Below are 24,091 nucleotides of genomic sequence, written 5' to 3' on the forward strand. Positions count from 1 at the left end.
AAAACACAGTCCACACTACGGTACCATGAGCCTATATTAGAATCTGTATTAAAATCTCCCAGGACTATTATATAATAATGCGTGTCTACATTTGTTTCATAATCAGTCAAAAGGGCGGTTAAAGATCTTAAATGCTCTAAATCATCACTTCTAGTAAAAGAATTATAAAAATTGACCACTAATAGGGTCGGTGCATTCTTCCCTGTTAGTTCTACTGCCAAAATGTTGGGAGAGCGTGAGTCTATTTGCTTAGCTTTATATGATAGTTTGAGGTTAAGTAACAGCAAAAGCCACCCACTAGCTCTCCCCATGCAAGACGGTATGGCATATTTGCAGAACGTTAAGAATACATCCAAGAAATACAATTCCTTGGAATCCCATGTTTCCTGTAGGGCTATAATATGAAAACTAGCAAGATACTGCTCCCAATTACTGTCTCCCCTTTTGGCCCTAAGCCCAGCTATATTCCACGATAAAACTTAAAAAAAAGTTCCCGTGGGTGAACACCAAGTGGAGTTAATATTAAGTTAGGGGAGCCAGATAAAGTGGGACAAGACTCTACAGCCGGAGGAGTAATTACCGTTAAAAGGTTGGGCACAGCGATTGATGTTACTTCATCGGCCCTTTTCCCTAGGTTTAATAGATCCGCTGTGGCTGTGTTGGTGGAAATCAGTCAGTGTTGGGCATCTAGACCAGACAAGGCCTCAAACCTATTTGCGATCGGCAAGAATGAAGCTCTCTCCCTCGGGGTTCTCAGTGGGGGTTTATAAAAATAACCAAGTGGCAAGGCCCAAATAAGAGGTGGCAGATAAAGGGCAGTGATCCTCGGTCTTTAAGATCATTTGGGCAACTGCTGGGCTTCAAAAGTTGACAACCACGCAGTCCCCCCCCTATATCCCACGCTACTCAACGCACCATTATAATATTATTAATCATGGCTACTCTAAAGCCTTTGTGTCTAGAAAGCCAGTCAACCGTTTTATTCCTCAAGTGGGTCCAAGATTCGGTTTGATCAGGTCTTAACGAAGGGACGCCCGCCAGAACCACAACAAGGGGGAAAGCCGCCGGTGGCAGATTTAAAACATCACATGCTGGCTTTTTAGCCACATGATGTGTAGGTCTAGAGCCATCTCTGTGTTGGGCTGATTCAGCCATTGATACCCTTTGTGGAACCTCTGGCATGGGCAAGGTCTGAACCCCTAATCGAACCGTATTTTCCTGGCCGCCCGTCGCTTGGAGACCTGAACAAAATTGCGGGATTGGCCCCCCTGGGCCTGGCAAAACACGCGGCACAGACAGACTATCTGTGGACACATTGCCAGGACAGTTTTCCACCACCCCATACACCATATCCCTATTTTGAGTTTCAGCAGGGCCACTAGTATATGGCCTGTCAGGCACCACAGAACCCAGACCCCCCCCCCCCCCTACAGCATTGCTATGGGCCCTAGTCGCCTCTGAAGTAGCCATTGTTTGTGCACCCTGTGAGAGGAGAGATAGTTTTTCCTCAATTGTCCCTAGTTTATTCCAAAGGGGTGCTAAACTTTAATGTTTACTTTGGTCCTCGATGCAGCCCCACCCCTAGTGCGCTTAGCGGGTGGTTCCCCGGTTCCTCCCTCTTTGTTAATGCCAGACCCCAATTTGATTACACTTCCCACCCCTTCATTATCTTTGACAGATCTTTTAGATCTAGTAACTCAGTCCCCTCCATCTACCCAAATTGAATTTGTAGAAGGTGCTTGGGGTGGAACAGAAACAGCGGGGTATCTAGATCAAGCACTTGAGAAGAACCCCCCGTAAGCCCACAGGGACTCGATTTTGGGGAGTGGGTAATATCCACAGCATTCGAACTCACCACCTCTGGGGACACTAAATCGGGAACTAAAACCATACCAGACGTACATGTCGCACCTGCTTCGGCTGCCACTGTACGAGAGATCAACATAATTTTCGGGGCAGCTACTGGTGATTTAGCTGTTCTAAAAACCCCCATGGATGATCATTTTTGACCGACATATGACCCCCAAAGAGAATCTTTTCTCTGTTAACTGTATTTCACGCTGGAGAACAGATTCAGCCCTTGATAGAAAAGCATCCAAGTGCCTGTCACCTCCCCCCTTCTCCCCCCCACCTTTGACCCGGCAAAATTACGTTTAGCGGCCATTACTAAAACAAAATAAACCAAACAATAAATGACTAAATGAAAATCAATTAAAGTCCAAAATAAAAGCCACTAACTGAGTCCATGGGAGAGCTGAGAGTCCAAATTGAAGGGGGGTGGCCCTGCCCTGGCTATGACTGGCGCGGACGGGCCCGCCCTTGGCCCGGGCTCGCCTGCGCGCGTCCCTCGCTGCGGGAGGCTTAGCGTGTTTTTGGATGACGCCACGGGAGAGCACCTGCTGAGGTTGCAGGCACTTGTAGTCCGAGACTGCCCGCGTCTTCACCAGCGGGACGGTCTCGTCGGTGGCGGAGGTAGGGCGGCGTGGAGGTCCAAAGAAGAGCGTGCTCAGTAGGTAGGGTCCCTCACAAAACAAGAACGCAGCAATAGTAGAGAATCCCGCGCTGCGGGAGGCTCAGCTTGTTTTTGAGTGCCTCCTGGCGCTTGTGGATGATGCTGCGGGAGAGCGCCTGCCGAGGATGCCGGAACTTGTAGTCCGAGACCACCCGCGTCTTCACCAGCGGGACTATCGCGTCGGTGGCGGAGGTAGGGCGGCATGGAGGTCCAGAGAAGAGCGTGCTCAGTAGGTAGGATTCCTCACACAACAAGTAGCCATTCATTCAAAAGAAGGCGCTGACTCCGTGAATATTCTTCAAAGTAAGATTCTTTTATTCCAAATGCAACAGCCCAGACGCGTTTCAACGGTATCCAAATCTCAATTGCAATAACGCACGCTCTCAGGAAGACAAGGCAGAACACCAAGTACCAGCACACTCCGCCGGCGTGTACGCCACCCTTCGTGGGTCCCAACATCTCGGCAGGAGCAACTCCGGTTCTTGATATATGATCATGTGATCAAGACCCGAGTGGGGGTTGAAACGCTTAATTGCGGACTTGCTGGGCACTAATAAATCACTTTGATTGGCACTAAGAACTCTGGGGCCGCTTTTCGTCATTCCTGTTCGGGTGAAGCAGCTGTTGGTGGTGAATTGTACATATATATATATATATATATATATACATATATAGCACTCGCTATCAAGGGATCCTGCAAACAGAGGTTGCATGCGGCGTCAGTCAGTCCACAGTGAACAAGTGAAACGTGGGCCATGTCTCTGGAGGGTCAGGGGACCACGCTGGCACCGTTGGCCCACTTCAGCTCGGAATAGGTGTTTTGGGTGAAGTGGTGCTTTCAGGTGTCTGGTCTTTGTATCAATCAATCAATTTAGCTTTATTCGATTTTGTACAAATCATAAAAGCATACAATTTTAAAAACATACAATTAAAACGACCTTAACAAGGGCCGCAAAATATTGACAAGTTAAAAGTGAGATTTAAACGATTATACAAAGAAAGAGGATCCCGGTCCTAAAATGTGCATACCTCATTCATAATGAAAACAACTTTACACAATATTTAGGCAGTTATATATTCTGGCAATCCTGCCTTTACATAGATATCGCCCTCCCCATGAGCTACTAATTAAAGCCTCTATAGTGTTGCATATCGAGACGGTTAGGTGCAGGGAGGTAGCTATTGGTCGTTCTCCAAACAGATTTACCGATAGCATGGGTGTAGCCTGCCCCTGATCTAAGTGCGGGGTAATGAGGGTAAAAGTCATAAAGGTCCCCAGTATGTATCGGGCCATCTTCTTCTTGCCGGTACCAAGATTGGAGAAACGAAACAATGTTTCTGTTGCAGAATTTCACTAACACCAGATCCCCGACGATATCCTTTCGAAGGGGACCTAACCAGCCCACCCTTCTAACAGTTAGTATTCTGCCATTAAGTTCAGCAGGCAGGGGTCTATTCCTAGATAACCAGTGAATAACTTTGTTTTGTAGCTCATGTTGGGTTTCAGTTTTCCCCTGTGTGATTGATGGCACTCCTGATAGAACATAAACAAAGGGAGCAGCCTCTGGTGGTAAGTGAATATGAGGTGCTATGTTTGACCCTGAACTGGCGATGTTGGGCTGTGGAAATACACGATTTGGCAGAGGATGAGGGTCCTTTAGATCTATTATATTAGGAGCTGGGGCCTGAGTCTGAGCATTGGTGCTTGGTGCAGTCGGTTTAGGGGTTCCAGAAACAGCAGATGAAGGGGATTGCCTGGTATATACCTGATTAGGTCGAAGCCTCCATTGCAGGGCATGGCCCTGCTGGAGGCAAAGACTTATTGTGAACAGGAGAATTTCAGTACTGCGTGAAACCACGCCCCCTTTTTCCATTGGCAGGCCTCTCGAAACGGAGGCCTGCCATTGGAAAAAGCTCCTGTTTAGCAGATTTGTCTGCTCTGGATCCCTTCCTCTCGAGGACTCCATGACCTGCCTTACGGTAGCACGACAATATTTTCAGAAATATTGCCTTGGCAACTATGAGGCAGGGCAGGGAGTCCTGGAGGGGCGGGATTCAGTATCCTGTTCCCGCCCCGTTTTTGTTTTTTTTTGTTTCGTTTGTGCTGTCATTCCATCACGTTCCTCGGCGGTGGAGGAGGTAGGGGAGAGGGGGTGCTGGTTTTAAGACTTGTTTCTTTATGCTCCCGCCTTTTTTTCTCTCTTACTTAGTATTTCTCCTAGCTTTTCTTCCTTCTTCAGTTGTTACTTTTCGCCTTCCCTCTGTTCCGTCTTTCTTTACATTTCCCTCGTTGTACTACTGATCTTTTCATTTCTACGTCTCCCGCTCGGCCCTAGCCCCGCCTCTGCGCCATTAGTCCATCCCAATGTATCTACTCAGGCCGTGATCCCGCCCCCCCAAGCGTGGTTCGTGCACAAGCTGCGCCATTACAGCTAAGTTAACACTCTGCCATGCTTTTAGGTGGGGTCTTCTCCTGATTTTCCGTCAACCGAAGCAGAGCTCAAGCCGTGGGCCTGCCTTGGGAGCAGGTTCCCATTGCTTCCGCATCCTCCGGCGCTACGGCTCCGCTGGCCCTGCCCTTTTTTTGTCCATCTTTAGGGGCGGAGGGGCGGCTCGGAAACCGTTGCCAGGCGGATGACGAGAGGCTGCGGGAGCAGCAGTGGAGCCGCGGGCAGGAGGAGCGGAAGAGGCGTGCGGAGAAGCCCGGGGAGCCTCCTGGGATGCCCGCGGCGGGAGATTGGGAGCCCTCCCCTCTGGACCCTTAGACACCCCCAATCGTTCCTTTCACTCTGCCCCTGGCAAGACCCCCCACCTGCAGACTGTCACCCCCCAACGCACACTCGAAGCAACTGCCAGACAGAAGGACGCTTTAGACAGCGCCCCCTCCCCACACGATGCATAGTGGAAGCTCATGGGAAACACGCGGCCGGTGACGGGAAGCTGAGGAGTCCCTCATCCTCCCCGTGCAAACCAAGCAGCTCTCTTGTCCGAAATCACAACTCTCACCCTGAGGCAAACGGAAGACATCTCCGACAAGACAGAGTCCAGGTCTTCTTTGCACCGCCCCTGTGTGCACTGAACGGCTCTGCCCTCGTCTTCCCTGTGTGCACTACACTGCTTGCGCTACTTTGCCCATACCTGCGCCCTCTGTGGATTGTGCCAGGAGTTGTGCTTCAAGGGATTGCGTGAGGAGAGACGATACGTAAGTTCTGATGTAGCGGGAAAGTGGTGTATATTCCAGTAAGGGGACATCACTGCCACAAGCGGTGGAATGTTGTTGCTGTATTTGTGGCAACAGTTGCAGAAGGATCATCTTTACCGGTAGGAAGGGGTCTGTCTGTGATACAACCAGTGGTATGTGTGACTGTCGACTGCTGCATTGGGGTTTCGCCCCATCTATGTCTGCAGTTGGGGATATGTCATCGTTTGTACCGCCACTGGGCGTTACAAGACCATTGGAGTGGTTCTAGCTGGCAACGGATCGTTGGGAGCATGTCGGTAATCTGTCAAAATTGATACCTCCATAGTGTGACCATCTGTGTAAAGTGAGAAAGTTGTGACTATCTATGTCAACACTAGGATGATGTCACAGTTGGTGGTACCTCGGAGGTTGTGTGATCACACATGCAACCCCAGGCTTTTGTATTTATCGGTTTTGTCTGTCTGTTGTCTTAAGTGTTTGTGACCACAGGTGCAAACTCTGGGGAGACAAGGGCCTTGTACTCGTTACATCAGTGTCTGCCCACCGTTGAATGTTATAGGGATTAGGGAGTGTGTTGCTGTTGATGTCTACTGTGTAGGTATGTGGCCGTCAGTGCCTGTTGGAGGAAGGGGCAGTGGGTACTCCAAGAAGGGTCGGTTCGCCAGTCTTTGCGTAGATACGGATCAATTGTTCATCCTCTTCACATCTTACTGTGGGGCTCCCTTTCCCTTGTACGAGCTGTCACTGACCACACCAGACTTACTCTGGCCCTACCGTGTGCCAGAAAGCAACTAGTGTACGCAACGCCTTTTTCAGATCCTCATTTAGCACCTCTACAGATAGGGCACCATATCAACGGGGCACCTCTCTGTATACGTAGCATGCGCCCCATACTCGGAGTCGAACACCATGGATTCATACAGATTGCCTTCAGATTATTGCCCTGTGTGCAGAGCATCCTTTCTAAACTGCCCACCATGTTTTCATAATGCCATTATTCGCAATGCCATTATTCACATATGAATCCTTTGAGCCTCTCTTCTTAGGGAAATAACTTTGCAAATTCAGACTGGCAATAAAACTGCCCGTAACGTAATTCGGATAGTCTGTAATTCACATTACGCTTTATTTGAGGTGGCGTGGCCTGGCCAAGCAGACACCTACCGAGGTTTTCTGTAAGTGGCGCATTGAGTGTACGGACCCATTTCCAGGTACTGTTGAGCTGTGTGCGTCATGTGAACATGCATTTATCTGCAGATGGGCATTATGTATCTGTGGGTCGCACTTGTGCACACATTGCTCCTTTGGTGGTGAGCTGCTCTGCACACATCGTCTCTGTATACTAGGGTTTTTTTGTGGACACCACACTTTCAGATTGACACCTTGTGCATAGAGAACACTGCTCTGTGATGGGCGCTGTGTCCAGGGCACCCCCTGTAAAGGGAAAGTGATGCGCATTCTCCTGCTAACGAGCTGCCAGTGTCCTCTGTCTTCTTTTTTTAGGTCTCGCGACCTATCAATGCGCGCAAGCGCATTGAGCGGAGCGAGAATTCATGTCGGCAAAATACAAGTCAAACCAAGGGCTTTCAGCCGCAGTTTTCATGAAGTTCACGTGAATCACGTGAGCAAACTAGCACGCGCATCAGGCACTCCTCCCACACCTCGCGGACATCTGTTCATTTCTCCTCCCCCTCCCCAGCCAGCTTCCCCCAGGCCCCTGCTGCTTCACACCCTCATTGCCGCTCGTCCCCCTCCCATGCCCGCCGTGTCGCATTTCTCCTCCTCCCTCCCCTTCTCTGCCTTCCCTCTGTCTTCTTTCATTTCCTCCTTCAGCTTATGTGAGTATCGAACTCTGAGAGATAGTATTACAGAGCTATATGTTTGTTTCTTTAGGAATGTTGTGTCTCTTTTCTATCCTGTTACAGGGTCTACAAAATTCATCTCTGGACAATTTCATACACGGCTATGGCACTTCATTCCCCACAATTTGTATCTAATGTCTCCATACAGAGCCGCCAGCTGTACACTCTCAGGCGGAGGTCTTGTAGGGCCCGAGACGCCATCCTGAGATGCTGTCTCTGGCAAGCCTCCCTACAAGTGCCAGACCCCACTGCTATTGCCACTCTCTGTCCGTCTGCACCAGGCACAACTTAAAATTGGCACATAAGTATTTGTATTTGCGGCCAACGCTGCATTTTATTCTTCATTTAATTTATCCCCGGGCGACACGGTTGCTTAGATATTTTGGCTGGCTTATGAAACTTGTTTAATTGACTTCACACTATTTAGCTCAGCGCCCATTTCACGAGCGCCATGCTTTCAACTTTAAAGCTCCATCTCCCGGTACGGTACCCTCCCTCCCACCACCAAACACAGGCTGCCTATGGAACTCTCCTCCCACCCCTGTTGCCAGGTTAAGGAGTTAATCAGCAGCCAAGTTTTCTTTAACAAAAGCAAACAAATAAGTGGTTTAATCCCAACCCTACCAGTCCTTTAAAAACAATCTGTATTTTCATTTTGGATATTGGCATTTGCTTATTGCACATAGAGTTGCGGCCATTTCAAGGAAGTTGTGCAGGTTATTTCGGAATTATTTCGTACAACGAGGGGCCTATCACCGACCATGTTATACTGAATATTTGTTCACTTAAAACTAATTGCATTCACTGTCTGCACCTGCTGAGAGCCAGAATAATTCCATCAAACTGTACAGTTCTCATTGTCTGTTCTGTCAGTATCATTTTATCAATCACATACGGAAATGTATTTGTGCCGACAACTCCTTTATTTAATGCAGGCCCGAGCCCTGCGGAATAGGTATTGTCAAACATATTCCTCTCTGATTTAGTAATTTTTTTGTTACCTAATATAAACACACCATCTGGCTTGTGTCTGACCTGTACGCGATTGTTCTTTTACGAAAGCTCATTAAGCAGCAGATTGTGGCATGTCTCTATTTGAAGGCCTTCATAAAAATATAAAAATATGCTGAATGATCGTGATTATTCACAATATAGCAAAACACATCTCACATTGCATCAGAAACCTGCTTCCTTAGGTTAAGTATTAGCAGTTTTCAAAGTCAATCAGACGTTTTATTATATCTGGTTTCTTAATTAAAACATCGCAAAGTCCAGTTTCAGTTTAGGCAGTTTGAAAATTATTGAAACCAGCACTGGCGTTGCCAATAGGTCTCGCAGTAGGAAAGTTGGAGCTATTGGTTTTGTAAATGACAAAGCCCTTTATGTTTTTAAAATGAAAACAAAAATAAAAGGCATTGTTATTTGCAATTGTAATAGCTCCAACTTTCCTACTGCGAGACCTATTGGCAACGCCAGTGCTTGTTTTTTATGGCGGCCAGGTTTGTATTGATCGTGGTCTCCAATTCCGTAAGTCTATCCCCCAGAAGGTCTATTTTTGCCATCAATGGTGAAATGGCGGAGTTAATTAGCCGTTCAATGAGGGTCAGTACGGTCGACTGTGGGGGTGGTGCTGTGAGATCTAACCCTCCCACAGTTTCACCCGGATCTGGAGTTGGAGGGGAAGTAATCGCAGACAGCAAGAGAATTAAGGACAAATTGGGATGTTTAGGTTGATTCCCATTTTGTTTGTCTGTCTTGCACTTCCTTTTACCAGGTGGAGGCCGTGCTGTTACTGTGCTCTGGGCGTCTACTGGGTTAATTTGGGGTCGTTCGTACGGACTGTTATTCAAGTTTTGTGAACCAATTGGGGCGCTAATGTATTCAGGACTGCTTGCAGCTTAGTGTACTTAGTTCCACACAGTCTGTTTAGTTCGTCTAGCTCTGTTAAGCTATTCCCATAGTCAAAGACAGATACGCTAGAATAATTTGTAGTTATGCACTCGGTTGACTGTATAGGTTCATTTACCCCGGGATTTAAAGGAGATTGCTGAGTGGGCTTATTTCCTAGTAAGTCATGTGACCCTTTTGGCGAGCCCCTATGTGGGATAGCTTTATTTGTTGCCCCCTTTCGTGTCGTCATGATTACAGGAGAGTGATCGATCAGTTAATAGGATTGCTCAATCGGATGACAAAAAGTACTTTGTTGGTAAGTTAAATAGTGGGTAAAAGTTTTTACCCTCTTTCTGATGGAGCCAAGGGGGATGGCCCGTCCCGTCCTTCTCGGTACTCTGAGGGCCACAGAGGGCCCGCTCTTTGCCCGGGCTTAGCCCCGGGTGCAATCCCGCGCGCGATCCCGCGACGCAGTGGCAGCTCTCCCTCTTATGCGCCTCCTGGCGCTGGAAGTATGGGCGTCGTCGGCTTCCGCCGCTGTGCAGGCTGGGACTTGTGGTCTGTGGCCCTGGTTCCCCTCCGCTCGGCGGCCACTTAGGCGTGTTTGGTGCGGCAGCGGGAGGGAGACGAGCAGACAGGCAGGACAGGCGAGCAAGGAAACCAATTGCAGCGTCCCTCGGGGAAGGTACAGCAGATCCCCTTTCTTTCTATTTTTCCCCCCGCTCCACAGGGGCAGCTCTCCCTCTTATGCACCTCCTGGCGCTGGAAGTATGGGCGTCGTCGGCTTCCGCCGCTGTGCAGGCTGGGACTTGTGGTCTATGGCCCTGGTCCCCCTCCGCTCGGCGGCCGCTCAGGCGTGTTTGGTGCGGCAGCGGGAGGGAGACGAGCAGACAGGCAGGACAGGCGAGCAAGGAAACCAATTGCAGCGTCCCTCGGGGAAGGTACAGCAGACCCCCTTTCTTTCTATTTTTCCTCCCGCTCCACAGGGGCAGCTCTCCCTCTAGTGCACCTCCTGGCGCTGGAAGTATGGGCGTCGTCGGCTTCCGCCGCTGTGCAGGCTGGGACTTGTGGTCTGTGGCCCTGGTCCCCCTCTGCTCGGCGGCCGCTCAGGCGTGTTTGGTGTGGCAGCGGGAGGGAGACGAGCAGACAGGCAGGACAGGCGAACAAGGAAACCAATTGCAGCGTCCCTCGGGGAAGGTACAACAGACCCCCTTTCTTTCTATTTTCCCCCCCGCTCCACAGGGGCAGCTCTCCCTCTTATGCGCCTCCTGGCGCTGGAAGTATGGGCGTCGTCGGCTTCCGCCGCTGTGCAGACTGGGATTTGTGGTCTGTGGCCCTGGTCCCCCTCCGCTCGGCGGCCGCTCAGGCGTGTTTGGTGCGGCAGCGGGAGGGAGACGAGCAGACAGGCAGGACAGGCGAGCAAGGAAACCAATTGCAGCGTCCCTCGGGGAAGGTACAGCAGACCCCCTTGCTTTCTATTTTTCCCCCCGCTCCACAGGGGTAGCTCTCCCTCTTATGCGCCTCCTGGCGCTGGAAGTATGGGCGTCGTCGGCTTCAGCCTCTGTGCAGGCTGGGACTTTTGGTCTGTGGCCCTGGTCCCCCTCCGCTCGGCGGCCGCTCAGGCGTGTTTGGTGCGGCAGCGGGAGGGAGACGAGCAAACAGGCAGGACTGGCGAGCAAGGAAACCAATTGCAGCGTCCCTCTGGGAAGGTACAGCAGACCCCCTTTCTTTCTATTTCCCCCCCCCGCCCCCCGGTCTTTGTAGTCTGGAGCCTTCACAGTTTGGTCTTTGGTACCTCCAGGATGCATGGGGAACAGCTCCGCTGCTCAATGAGAGTTCCTGAGTCTTTGGAGAAGTGCTGACAGTCCTCCCAGGGTTTGGAGGATCAGCAGCTTGTAGGGTGAGACAAATTTTACGCAATTGTGAAAATAGGCGAACAGGCCGGCAGTGTTGGTGCCAAGTCAATTGCATCTTCAGTTCTTGCTTTTTGCGGTTCTTCAGTCCTTCTTTTGGTTGTCAGGATCTGCTTTCCTGGAACCAGGGCGTCCCTAAATACTGAACTTGGGGGAGTTAGGGCAGTGCAGAGTAGTAGCCAATGTCTACCTACCCCTGTGGTCACTATGCCCCCTATATAGATGTAGGTGGTGGCAGCTCCTACGGGACTCGCTTGAGCGCTGGGGGCTGACTGCGAGTCACTGTGGTGTGCTGACAAGTTAAACTAACATGAATCTGACTCTACCCCAGCTCTCTATCGCGCCAGGACACTCCTGAGTAACAGTGCGCACTACAAATTCAGTATAACATATATGACCACTTCCTTTGTCCTAGAGTTCCTAAATCTGTCATCACCAAGATGACAGACTCAGAAATGTCATCTTCACTTCAGGTAGGCCACATTAGGGGAGGAACTAGCCTGAAGGTGTACCCGCCTCTCTAGCTTCTAATTTTCCCGCCTTGTCCAGGTGTCTAATGGACCCTGGTCAAGGGGGTCAGCATCCTTTTCTGTGAGGGGTGCCAGAATTGCATACTAAAAGTAGTGGGCCTTGACATGCTGATTCACAGGTCATCCTGTGGTAGGGGGTGTAAACACACTCTGCCTTAGCAGGCTTTGTTCCTGACCTCCTTAGAGCGAAGGCCTTCAACCTTCGGGCCAGAAATGCGCCTGGGGTGGCAAGCTGGCTAAGGATAGTCCGTGAACACACCAGTCATTGGTAGGTTTTACGGGGGTACCTCTAAGATGCCCTCTGGGTGCATGTATTGATAAACCCAACACTGGAATTCTGGTGGGCTTATTGATATTAGATATTTAGATACCAAATATCGAGGGTTTCAGTGAAGCCATCATGTAGCAGGTGAACTCGTTTTTACTATTATACTACACATTTACTTAAAATAGCTGCCCTGGTCACTTGTACTGGCAGCAACAGAACTGACCAGCACAGGTGCATATCTGCTCATGCAGATATTTCCACACATATTGTATAGTGCGCCATGCCCTAGGGCTGTAAGGCCAGCAATAGGGGCAACTTACCTATACTTCATGCAGTGTCTATGTGCATGGTACACAGGGGTGTGCGCCATGTCGTGTTTTCACTTTTGTCGGCACCAAGACATGCAGCCTGTAATGGCAGTCTGTAGGTGTTTGGTGAGGGGTCCTTTAGGGTGGCACAATTTGTGCTGCAGCTCCAAAGGACCCTCTTTATCCTCCTTGACCTTGGTACCAGCGGTACCATCAACGAGGGACTTACAGAGAGTGCTACAGGAATTGCCAATTGGGGAAACAATTGTACAGTTTTCGGAAAGAGATCTGGCACTGGGGACGTGGTTAGCAGGAACCCAGTGCACTTCCAGTCAAATTCTCATCAAATATCTGGCAAAAAGTGAAGTGGCCATGTCAGAATGAGGCACTTTCCTTCATATGTTATGTTATATTATGTTAAGGAGAATTTGTAGAGCACAGCGAATCACCTGTGAGGCTTTCCAGGTGCTAAATAGGACAGGGCTGAGGGAGAGGAGGATATCTTGCCTGTTTCGTCTGGAAGAGCCATTTCTTTAGGTTCTTCCGGTAGTCCATTGGGTAGAAGGAGGTTCTGAGGTGTTTCGAGAGGTTGTTCTAGGTCTTACCTGCGAGGTATGAGAAGGAGCGTCCTCTGCTTTTGGTCTTCTTGATACAAGGGAGGTGTGCTCTTGCCTGGGATGCAGATCAAATGTGTCTGGTGGGTTGGTAGAAGTTAAGGCGGTGGATGAGGTAAGCTGGACCGTTGTTGTGGAGAGCTTTGTAGGTGTGGGTGAGTAGCTTGAAATTACACCTTGCCTGTTCTGGGAACTAGTGGTGATTGTTGAGGTGTGGCAAGATGTGGTTATTTCACGGGATGCTCAGGGTGAGTCTGGCAGCAGCAATCTTGGTGGTTTAGGGTCTGTGTAGGACATGGGCTAGGATTCCTTCATAGAGGGCATTTCTGGGTGGTGACTCTTCATCTGGTGTTTAGTGGGATCCACTTGAAATCTTGCGTAGCATTTGCAGGATATGGTAGCATTATAAGGAGATGGCGTTGATCTGTCTGCTCATGGAGAGATTGGTGTCAAGGATGATCTTGAGGTATTTGGCATAGTCTGCAGGGGTGGGGTCGAGGCCAAGATCAGAGGTCCACCAAGAGGTGTCCCAGGGAGAGTGGATGTTGCAGAAGATTAGGACTTCGGTTTTGTCTGTGTTGAGTTGGAGACAGTTGTTTTTCATCCAAGCAGTAAAGTTTCTCATGCAGTTTGTGAAGTTTGCCTTGGTGGTGCTGGGTGAGTCGGTAAGGTAGAGGAGGGCCTGCGTGCCATTAGCGTAGGATACTCTGTTGATGCTGTGGGCTCTGACGATGTCGCCGAAGGGTTTCATGTAGATGTTGGAGAGTGTTAGGCTGAGAGACGATCCTTGAGGGACTCCACAGATGTGTTTATTCGGTTTTGAGGTATTGGAGGGGGGGGGGGGGGGGGGGGTGACTTACTCAGGAATTTCTGTCTGTGGGGAAGGAGGATATCTACTTGAGGGCCGGTCCGCAGATACCCAAGTGCTGAAACTTTATAATGAGTGACTTGTCGGAGACAGTATCATAAGCTGCAGAGAGGTCGAGAACGACGAGTGCAGTCTTTGCTCCTTGGTCGAGAATGCTTCTGATGTCATCGGTGGTTTCAGGGTTGTTACTGTGCTGTGATTGGCGTGAAAGCCTGAATGAGAGCTGTCTAGGTCTTGATGGAGTTCAAGTTGGTCTGTGTGTTGGGTATTGATGGCTTTTTCAGTGACTTTAGCACAACTGGTGTTATTAACACTTGTGTAACTTCATTCAGTACAAGTAGGGATCATATCTATCCTTACTAAGCTCTTCTATTTATATCTAATACGTAGGAGTCACCAGTTACCTATTGGTGTTTAAAACACCTTAGATATCCCTAGTAAGATCAGATGATTATGGTATTCTAAAATATATATATATAATACAGGTCACTAGAAATAGGTCAGTCAATAAGGGGTTTGTAAAGTGCGGCCACTCACCCGTGAAGGTCTAAAGGTGCTGTGTGGTGGAGGGGCTGCTGATCCGTTTGGGTGGGTGTGGAAATTACCATCCTTTTTCAGCATTACTCTTAATGAGATCCTAAATCTTGCTGCCCTTCATATTTTATGTCTTGCCAATGTCAATTAAATGTGCAACACAGGCATCTTAAACCTTATTTTTGAACCCCCTGTCATCGTTGTAGACAAATAGACAGCGGTATTTGTCTACAGCTAGGTTTGCGGCATATAAATATTTTTGTATTTATTTTAAAGTGTTCAATACAAATTCATACAGCGATTTATATCCCAGCATTGGCACAATGCCTTGTCTTACAGTGCACAAGAGCAGCATCAGATAAAAGAGGGAGGTGAATGATATACCGTTGGGTGTCCATGTAGAGTATTCTTAATAGGAGAGTGAACATCTGTCAATGGACTGCTTGGGCATAGAGTAAGCTTCTGTGTAGGATGTCAGGCGAGACTGCACAACCATGATAGATGAGTCTGTGCTAACATTAACAAACAATGGAAATGCCTTGCAACCTAATATCACTTATCTTTACTAATACACTATAATACCGACCAGCCATTCACACCTAAATCTCCCACACATACCCACCCAACCATCCTTTTAATAGCTTACATTCCCCTTTACCCCAACGTTTGTCAATTTGCCTGTCCACACGTCACCTTCCCTTTAACTTTTATGTGACCGCTGCCTCCCAGTTTTATGTTTTTATATATCCCCTGTATTCCTTACAAGATCATCATAGATCAGCTCTAGCTCCCATGTTCAAGTTACAACCCAACCCTGCTGCACCCCCATCAAACTTGGGGGCAGCAGGGTTGGGTTGTAACTTGAACCTACATGCATTTATACTCTCCAAACCTTACAAATCTGTCCCACCTGCAGCCAACATTTGTTAAAAATTGTTTCCATTTTCTGGTTCCATAAAGTAGCCTGCATGCCCACTATCTCATCCCATCCTTATCACCCCCAAAAATTCCTTCTGAAGCCTAAAGTAAAGAGGGATGGGAAACATTAGCTGGGTCTCCGGTGCACCAGAAAATGGCAAATGAGGGAGTAAATCATGACCACCCCAAACTTCTCTTCCATACCTCCTAGCCCACTTCCATGATTCCATATATGGGGGGTGGAGGATGCACTACATTCCTGAAAAACAAGGACACTCGTTTTCAAAGGCTCATGGGCTTCCATGTAGGGTGTGCTGGGTAGGTGGGAAGATCTCCCTGAAGGGTGTAGAGCTTGATAGAAAGGAGAATGGTGGAGCGTGCAGGGATGCTGAAGAGGAGTGCAGACGTTGGCTAATGGTGGTGCATGCAGGGATGCTGAAGAGGAGGGCAGACTTTGGAACATGGTGGTGCATGCAGGGATGCTGAAGAGGAGGGCAGACTTTGGAGAATGGTGGTGCATGCAGGGATGCTGAAGAGGAGGGCAGACGTTGGCGAATGGTGGTGCATGCAGGGATGCTGAAGAGGAGTGCAGACTTTGGAGAATGGTGGTGCATGCAGGGATGCTGAAGAGGAGTGCAGACTTTGGAGAATGGTGGAGCGTGCAGGGATGCTGAAAAGGAGTGCAGACGTTGCCAAATGGTGGTGCATGCAGGGATGCTGAAGAGGAGTGCAGACTTTGGAGAATGGTGGTGCATGCAGGGATGCTGAAGAGGAGTGCAGACATTGGCGAATGGTGGTGCATGTAGGGATGCTGAAGAGGAGTGCAGACGTTGGCTAATGGTGGTGCATGCAGGGATGCTGAAGAGGAGTGCAGACGTTGGCGAATGGTGGTGCATGCAGGGATGCTGAAGAGGAGTGCAGACGTTGGCTAATGGTGGTGCATTCAGGGATGCTGAAGAGGAGTGCAGACGTTGGCGAATGGTGGTGCATGCAGGGATGCTGAAGAGGAGTGCAGACGTTGCCGAATGGTGGTGCATGCAGGGATGCTGAAGATGAGTGCAGACGTTGGCGAATGGTGGTGCATGCAGGGATGCTGAAGAGGAGTGCAGACTTTGGATAATGGTGGTGCATGCAGGGATGTTGAAGAGGAGTGCAGACTTTGGAGAATGGTGGTGCATGCAGGGATGCTGAAGAAGAGTGCAGACGTTGGCTAATGGTGGTGCATGCAGGGATGCTGAAGAGGAGTGCAGACGTTGGCGAATGGTGGTGCATGCTGGGATGCTGAAGAGGAGTGCAGACTTTCATGCACTGTGTGTGAATACTAAACAGCCTCTACATGTGAAGGGTGTCTTTCTGTCTCATGTAGAACTGGTGGTGGCAGAGTCTGTCGTGGTCATCAAGAAACTCCTACAAATGCAGCCGTCCCAGCACAGTGAGATCATCAAGCACATGGCCAAGTTGGCAGACAACATACAGGTACGTCATTATGCGCTCCATCCATCCATAAACAGATGCAGGATAGGAAGCCGCTGTCCAAGCTCACCACACACACACACACACACTGCAGAGTGTGTATGAACATTTGAAGTGCCAGCTTCTCTCATACTCACAACAGGTGCAATACTGACCGCAACTGCCCAAGCTTCATGCAAGCACAGCAAGCCAATCACAGAGCTCCATAAACGCGACCGAGTACCCTGTCCACCAAACCCTTGCTCAGTTCGGAGTCAGATGGACTGCCCTGCGCTCATTCACTCTGCTGTCAGAAAACTTACTCCAACAGCCCCGATGAAGTAGGGGCCATTGGGGCACAGCCATCAGACCGCCCACCCTGTAAAGGCTGATGGTGAGATGGCCAACAGAGTAGCCAGAAAAGTAAAATACCACCCGCTATGAATCATGTCCCAAATAGCGCAGGGCAAGTAGATGAAGCAAGAAAACCCAGAAGTTATTTAGGAGATTGCACCAATCATGGGATTTTTCGAATACTTAAAATGTCCTTTCCTTCTTGTCTGCATCCTTCTATCAGTCTTTTGTCCTTCTGTTTATCCACCCTTCTGTCTTTTTACATCTTGCTTTCCTTCTTCCTTACTATATTTTTTGTACTGTTTTCCACCCATCATCCTTTGTTTCCCATCCTTCCTTCTCTCCATCTTTCTTTTTATAATCCTTCCTTATTCCCATCTTTCTTTTTTGTATTTTCTTCATTCCTTTTTCATCCAACGTCTATGCTTCCTTCTCACCATCCATCCATCCGTGCAACCTTCACTCTTTCTTTCCATTCATCACTCTAGCTCTTCTCTCCTTCATTCACTGTTTCTCATTCACCTTTCTCTCCACCTAACCCTCATCCATCCACCATTTTCTCCATCTATCCCTTCACCCATCTCTGCGCCCACCATCCATCTCTTCATCCTCTTTCCATCCTTCTGTCTCACTCCTCCTTTCCGTCCATCTTGGCCGTCATCCATAAGACATCTTTTCCCGATTACTCTCTCTCCATCCCTCCCTCCCTTCCTCCCGTCCCTCCACTGCAAGAAATTATGTTTAAGAGCTTCTTTTAGACCAGAGTCTCCGATCTATGTCAACGTAAAATGTCAAAGAAGCCATAAAAAAGTAACTGTTTCATGTTACATAGAAGTGACACTCACCCCCTAACTCCCTCACAAGCTGCTAAAGTGGGAGCTTAATGACACCCCTGGTGATTATTTTTTTCTGTCTTTGACCGCGAGGAAAAACCTGCCAGTCATAGATAGAAAATAAATGTTCGTGGCATATGAGCTGCAGATCCTACGTTTAGCAATAGATCGCCACCTGGTGTTGGGCTCGGATGATTGCAGGTTGTTGTCTTCTTGGAAGAAGTCTTTTGTAGTCACGAGATAGGTGACTCCTCCCTTGGACAATACTGCGCATGGTCATCGAATCCATCCTCAGATAGTTTTTTTCCGCCACTGGGTTCGGATGAAAGTTTTCCGCTCCGGCTAGAAAAATAATTTTTCTGCTTTTTCGAAGCGAGAAACTTCAAAGAAACTTCTTTCGACATCGAATAGACTTTCGACATCACCAGCTACATTCCGGTGCGTCGACGCGGGCCGTTGGGCCCATCGGCGCCATGCGGCCTACGCCTCATGGAAAGAACTCCATTCAAGAGATGCCCGGTATGTCGAGCAAAATTCCCTCATAGCGACCATCACGAGGTTTGCAACCTCTGTCTCTCGCCAGAACACGACGAGTCGACCTGCACTGCCTGTGCCTCCTTCAGATCGAAGAAAACAATTCGAGATCGGAGGGCCCGTCAACACGAAATGAGAAGATCAGCACCAGCACCGGAGGCCATCTTTGAAGAGGAGATCTTCGAAGAAGACGTCTCCGAGGACGAATATCCAATCAAAGATATCTCCGAGGACGATGCTCCACTCGGCGCAGAGGAGGATTCGCCTGATCTCCAAATAATATCGGGGGCAGAGGATTCGGACGATTCGATCCCGTCTCGACAACCCGTGAGTACATCTGCCCCTGCACAACAGACATTACCCAAACAGAAGGCAACGGTCAGCACTCCGCCCATGGGGCCCAGTCGAGACCGACATTTACCCTTTAACGCCCCGCCTTTGGGCCCGGCGAAAGAGAATACGCCTTCCGGTGCCTCGGCACCGAAGAAACACCATGTGCCAGTTACACTCCTCCATTGGCACCGAAACATCTTTCGACACCGAAGGATTCGTCGGCACCGAAAAAAAAACCTTCGGCGCCTAAAGACAGACACTTTGGCACCCGTATCATCGGCGCCAAAGACAAAAACTTTACCAAACCCGAAAGCTTCGACTCCGAAACCTTCCGGTTCAAAAAACAAAGAGGGGAAGCCAGTTTCCGGCGCCACAGGTCCAGCAAAACCTGTCTCCACGCCGAAACCTCTAATACCGGTACCGAAGACCCCAGATAAGGCTAAACAACATTCAACACCGAAAACATTGCTAAAAGACTCAACTACTCCTCATAAGGCAAAAAGTACTAAACAACCTCTAACGGCTCCGAAAAAATCGACGCCGAAGAAGATTATAGAAGAGGAAGTACTGTTTAGACCAGATCCTAGACAGAAAAAAGTCCATATTAATCCAAAAACTGGACATGTGGAAGCAATCCCTTATAAGAAGAGACCAGCAGACACACCACTTACACCGGTGGTCCCTGCCCAAAAGGACTGTACAACTTCTCCAATGCACCCTTCCTCTCCTTCACCTTCTTCCTTTCCTGTTAATCCATATGTAGAACCTATATCTTCTTCTATTCACTCTCCTGCATCATCACACCACACTGATGAGGAGTATGATTTGGGTGGGGGATGATGTTCCAGAGCCACATACGTAATCTTGCAGTGCCCTGCATGCACCCAGGTGGTGAATCTTAATGATAGGATATATATACAGCTGTACTTTCTTCCTCCCCACTTCCTGCCCGACTTTTCTCCAATGATGCCGCAAATAAAGGGATGGGCTCATTTGGGCAAATGGGATATTATGAGCAATACATTCAAATGAACCACTCTGAGACCGAACATGCTTTTAATCTGTACATCCAAGCACCAGTCTGTTTCTCTCCCACTTTACCCCAGATTGTAATACATCACCTCGCCAGGCCATATCTGCAGAGCTGTTGCCCTCCTCCAGGAGGCTGCTGCATTCATCCTGGGTGTTTTTACATATTTCCTTATTACAATGTGCAGACACGACCTACATAACCCATGATTTCGACGAACGATGATGAGGGGAAATTAAGCAATTAATTTTCCCTCGTCGCCTGTCAAATCCCCCACTCACCCGGCCCACCACTCTTACCTGCACGGGCCGTGGCTGCTGAAATTTAAAAAAAGAAATCTTGTATAGTCAAACTTTATTAGCTAAGTGCCGAAACAGTTATTGAAAACTTGCACAATAAATATTCCAGATATTTAAAACTTACACAGTAAATATCAAATAAATAAATAACTCCTCCAAAGAAGCATACAGCCTAAATATAGATGCAATAAACTAATGCTGGTCTCTGATGAAATGCATTACAGTGATGTAAAATGGCATAATAATTCGAAACTCTTAAATCCAATCTTTTCGACGTTTATGTTCTTACAGTGTAAGCCAAACCAAGCGTCTTTAGAGTTCACAAATAAAATCTAACTTCCTAGAACACACATACAACTGGAAGAGCACAGGCCTAGCCTTGCTTTCAGAAACGCAACCAGTACAGCACAAACTCACTTTAAGTTCAACCTCCACACTTCACACATGTACAGGAGCGACCATAATTCACTAACCTGCATAGGTACAATAAAATCTAGAGTTCGCTCACACAAAAAACCCAAATACAACAAAATACAAGCAGGCTCAAATCACCCCACACTCACCCACCAAAGTTTCCTTACACATACAGAAAACTGCAGATTCCAACGCACACATTAAGACGCATTGGTCTCATCTTTCTAACCTCATTGCTGAGCTGTTGGTGTTGTGCATGTATGTCTGTAAACTATTTTTTTTTAATTAATGGAAAATTCAAAATACTAGAGGAAAATCAAATGCATATCGTATTTCAGAACTGTACATTGAATTCAGTATTTTTAGTCTTTATAAATGGCACTTGAGGGGCGAAGCACCACAAGAGAGAGCTAGAAAACACAGACACTTCAACGGAGTGCTGAATGAAAAAGAAACAAGCAGTGCTTATAATAATAATAATATATTATAATAATCTGAATGCTGAGCTGTTGGCTATGACAGTGTTGGTCTGTAAAGTATTATTTTAAAAAATAGTAATAGAAAAACATACCAAAATACTAGACAAAAGCAAACACACATCTTATGGTATCTCAAAACTGTAAATTTCAAGTTGATGCTTTCAATCTTTATAAATGACATGGTGTGTGTTTGAAATATGTTTCACTCAGGAAACTTTAAATGGAATTTAAAAAGAATAATCGAAGTGTCACAATGTAAAGGAAAGTACTTGCCAGGCCAGGACCTAATATCCACAGTATTCAACTATTTCGCCCGCTGTATTAATCATGGAACAGATTTATAGGCCTTCAGGAGCTTTGCCATGCTAGGTATAACTTCTGTCTCAGACACCAACTGTGTGAGTGCAGCATATGCCCTTCCCCCAACACCATAAAAGGCTTGTGTGCTTAAGCTTGTGCTGTTGTGCTATATGTGGAATGCAAGAGATACAACTATAACAACCCTTAATGTATTCCAATCATTCATATTCCCTGCAAAAATATTGCTGTTGATCTGCTTTTGCAGACTGGCTAGGAGGGATGATGAGCTAGACAGCACAGGGCGTTTGTTTGAGGGGGGAAGCAGAGCAAGAGGAAGAGAGCTAGTAAACACATGCACACTCATGAAGTGCTGAATGGAAACAAGTAGTTACCTGAATGTGGATGGTGGAAGGATAAGGGTTGCCCTATCAAAAGGATAGTATAGAGTTATGCTCCAAGGGAGTACAACCAAAAAAAAGGAAGGCAAGCCATTGAATAAGGAGCAAGCATATGACCGTGACAATAATACAAACCAATGGTAAGCAATCGGCGGGCGGTAAGCCCACGGTAAGGTCACAGTAGGTCTTTTGGAATCAGACCGCTTCTGCTGTCTCGTAGGCTCAACGTAACAAAAATAGCCCTTAAAATCTGCCCTTCAGCATTACCTGAAAAAGTATCCATGTTGCTGTACTTTTACAGACAATTTGGGACGGGTAGGAAGCAATACAGTACGAGGGATATTTGAAGAGGGAAGTAGGTTTCTATCACACAGCACAAAAGTGTAAGAAACACAAATCTTCCTTCAAAATCAAATAAGAGCTTACACACAGAAGAGGTACAACACTTCACGTTCACTTGCTCCCAAAACAGAAAAACTACTACTAATGTTTGCAAGTTTGTATAGGTGTTTGTGTATCGACCATTGGCTATGTGTGTTGATTTTTTTGTATTCGTGTTTGTACATGTTTCTGTGCTCATAATTATCCCTATAAATAGACATTAGTGTTTATCCATTCCTGTCTCTGCATATTTACGTGTGGCTATATTTGCCTATCAAGGTGCCAATGGCCCGGGCCAGCATTGTGTGGTTAATCGGAGAGTACTGTGAGCATGTCCCCAAGATTGCCCCTGATGTCCTGCGCAAGATGGCGAAGTCTTTTACTAATGAAGAGGATATCGTCAAGCTTCAGGTCATCAACCTTGCGGCCAAGCTGTACCTTACCAATTCCAAGCAGGTAAGAGTAGTGCCCTTCTAGGACTTCTGCTGCAGTTGATTAGCAATAGGGTATATGCCAGTCTGGTCCACTATGTATTTATTCACAGCCAAGCAAGGGGAGATATTAGATCAAAAATTCCACTTCAGTATTACTTGTGTTCAGCAGCACACTGTGGTTACATCGACTCCGTGTGATTGCATTCATCATTTGTCTGAGCCAGATGGAAAGTCTAGAGAAGAGAAAACAATCAAGGGCAGTGTATAGCAATGTGAAGACCCCATATGACGTATTGCTGCACATTCTGTGCATTCATGATGTGTAGGCTGATGGCCAATGTTTGTCTTTTCAAGATCATCATTGTCATCAGTAGTTTAAAGAGGACTGCTGGACCCATGGGGCATCCTAGCACTTAGAAGTGTAGCAGGTAAAAGACAAGGTCATGAGACTCATTAGGAGAGGGGGCTTTCAGCCATCAAGATGGGTTCACATGTTGGTGCAAATCCAGAGGGATGGAGGACTAGATGAACAAATAGATTTCAGTAACTGGCTAAAAAGGACAGCTTAATTCATTGCACAATGCTGCTACTTCTAAGCACAGTAAATAATAGTTGTTTCTGTTGCCCATTTTATTGGCACACAGTTTACTGAGCTTGAAACGATGGCTGTGTTGGACTTGCTGAAATCAAAGTCATAACCAGCAGATCACACCATATGTTATTGTGAGGATTTAGCACTTTGAGACAGATTGCTGGCAAGAATAAAAAAAGGATGCACTTTGCACTACCTGGGCTTCTCCAGGCTATATGGATATGTTTTCTTTTTAATGGAATCGATTGAAATGAACCAGCCTGCGTCCAATTCATTCCTGTTGATATTTCCAAGCTTCTCTGGGTTACTCTTCACAAGTAGGAGTAACTAGAAAGAAGATGCTAAAGCATCCACTTATTAGTTCAGGGAGTCGCCAGGTGCATGCACATATGTGTGTGTGGGTAGTAAAAATATGTTGTAGGCATCTGGAGTAGGTTTTGGGCAGAAAGAAGTGTCTGTGTGGCAACATTTGGAGCTTTGCTGCATCTACAGTCATTTGTGGTGGAGGGAGCAGTAGAGGCCCAGGGGAGGGTGTCATGACCTACCTACAGCAAAAGGATGGATCCTCAATACTACAAGAGATCCTCACATAGCTTCTCTAGATCACGAGCAGTGATGTTGTCTTCAAAGGCGGCAATGTTGACGAGATCAGTGTGCCCCTGACACCAAGACGTTCTGCATCATGTCCAGCACACATAGCTTTACCCAGGTGGCAAATGAACATAGCTTACGGATAGAGCAACCCATTAACTACAAGAAAGATCAAAAGCCAAGCCTGGCAGAAGGTAGCACAGCTAGCAGGTTTCAAAGACATATCAATGAGAATCAACCTATCACCA

General features: G+C 47.7%; 1 protein-coding gene across 3 annotated transcripts in view; it reads left to right on the forward strand.

Moving 5' to 3' along the window:
* The window catches only part of AP3B2 (adaptor related protein complex 3 subunit beta 2), a 412,426-nt gene that overhangs the window by 261,692 nt on the left and 126,643 nt on the right, over positions 1-24,091 (forward strand). For all 3 annotated transcript variants that reach the window (XM_086959194.1, XM_086959192.1, XM_086959193.1), the window contains exons 14-15: positions 16,786-16,895; positions 22,506-22,682. In XM_086959194.1, the coding sequence (XP_086815320.1) occupies positions 16,786-16,895; positions 22,506-22,682 (287 nt within the window). The remainder of the gene's footprint in view (positions 1-16,785; positions 16,896-22,505; positions 22,683-24,091) is intronic.

This window comes from Lissotriton vulgaris, chromosome 2_2 (assembly GCF_964263255.1).
Source record: "Lissotriton vulgaris chromosome 2_2, aLisVul1.2, whole genome shotgun sequence".
In the NCBI taxonomy this organism is placed as follows: domain Eukaryota; kingdom Metazoa; phylum Chordata; class Amphibia; order Caudata; family Salamandridae; genus Lissotriton; species Lissotriton vulgaris.